This window comes from Phaethon lepturus, unplaced genomic scaffold (assembly GCF_000687285.1).
Source record: "Phaethon lepturus isolate BGI_N335 unplaced genomic scaffold, ASM68728v1 scaffold25366, whole genome shotgun sequence".
Taxonomy (NCBI): domain Eukaryota; kingdom Metazoa; phylum Chordata; class Aves; order Phaethontiformes; family Phaethontidae; genus Phaethon; species Phaethon lepturus.
The window spans coordinates 4,895-6,382 of NW_010548644.1; the positions used below are offsets into that span (position 1 = coordinate 4,895).

Consider the following 1,488-nt stretch of genomic DNA (forward strand, 5'->3'; position numbering starts at 1 on the left):
GAAGAGGAAACAAAGCTAAAAAGTACTAGTCCACATTCTCTTAATAAGTTAAACTTACTTTCCCTCCCCCCGTCTACAAAAGGGGTAGAAGCAAAGGGGAAAAGAGGCTACTGAAAATTAAAAAAAAAAAAGAAAAAAAAAGAAAAAAAAGAAAGGAGAGAGAAGGAGAGAGAGCGCGCGCGAGAGAGAGAGCAGTCTGTGGTCAGAGGCTCAGAGCAGGGCCAAGTTCCTTTTAAGGGTTTAAAAGATGCAAAACAGTTCCTCAAAAGTTCCCTCTCTTCAACAGTTAGTTCAATGCTGTAGCCATAGAAACTCAAGTATATATTGGAGGAGAGATTCTTTCAGGCAGATCCACCGCCATCCGGAGAGCTGCTCAGCGTGTGTTAATCCTCAATGATTATGGGTTCATCATTCATGGGCTGGCGTAGCTGCACTGCCTGGATGGGCCGGAGGATAATAGGCTTGTAAGGGCGTCTGGCGGCTCGCTTGGCTTCAGAGGAGGAAAGCAGCTTGCGGATTTTCCTGCAGACAGTAAGGAAGAAAGGAACCGATTACAGAGACCAGAGGCTAAGGCGTTGGAGGTTTCTCGATTTCTCCAAGTGAAACCAGGCCTGAACACGCAGAGGCTGCTCTCTGACGGGATGGGCTGACGCTGTTTATTTCAGCAATGTCTTCCCTGGGGAACTTTTGTTTTCTGATTTATAAACCCACCAATGAAGAGGAAATTGCATTCTCTGTTCCAGAATCCTTCCTGCTGAGCAGAGGGCATTCTGGCCCAGCCTCATATAGGAGCAGGGTCTACTGCTGTAAATATAACACGTGAAATAGTTATCACAGCCAGTTTCCATACCACTAATATATTTTGATGCATGCAGACACATCGGTTGGATGTGCTGCAGGCAGCTTTGTGGGAATTGACAAAGCCAAGTTACAATCAAACCTCTTCTGGCAAGGTTGGTCCCTTTCCCTGCTAATCCACCTCTCTCGGAGCTCTCTGACATTCCCCAGCCCCAAGCAGGTGCACACAGCTGCCTCTTCAAAAGAAACGTGTCACCGCACAAGCCAGCACCATTTGGTCTCCCATGGAGCTACGCCTCAAGGCTGAGCTGCTGCAGGGGAGCTCCACGACAGCCATCGACCAGTGAACCGATACTGGAGCCTTCCCCTCTCCACTGGGAACGCTAACAGGGTGTCTCCCCCTCTTATTTCTCCTACACTGCATGTACACAACCTAGAAACAGGTAATATTCACATCTATTCACATTTGTTAAGAGTTTCCCTATGTGTTACAAGACTAGCAACAAGTCTTATCAGATGCAGGAAGCTGTTTTCCATATGGGGAGAAAGTAAGAGAGAGAATGGAGACAGAACACACTGAAATTTTAAAATTAGCAAAACAAGGCAGAAAGAGACAATAGTGTCAATACCAGGCCTAGAGCTAAAGGAAGTATCGGGGGGGGGGGGGGCAAGCGCAAAAGGCGGTATGAT

At 47.2% G+C, this 1,488-nt stretch overlaps 1 protein-coding gene across 1 annotated transcript in view; it reads right to left on the reverse strand.

Moving 5' to 3' along the window:
• The window catches only part of MTA1 (metastasis associated 1), a gene marked incomplete at its 5' end in the record, with an annotated part of 72,363 nt that continues 70,875 nt past the window's right edge, over positions 1-1,488 (reverse strand). The window contains one exon of the mRNA XM_010290048.1: positions 1-522. Within this exon, the coding sequence (XP_010288350.1) occupies positions 384-522 (139 nt within the window). The remainder of the gene's footprint in view (positions 523-1,488) is intronic.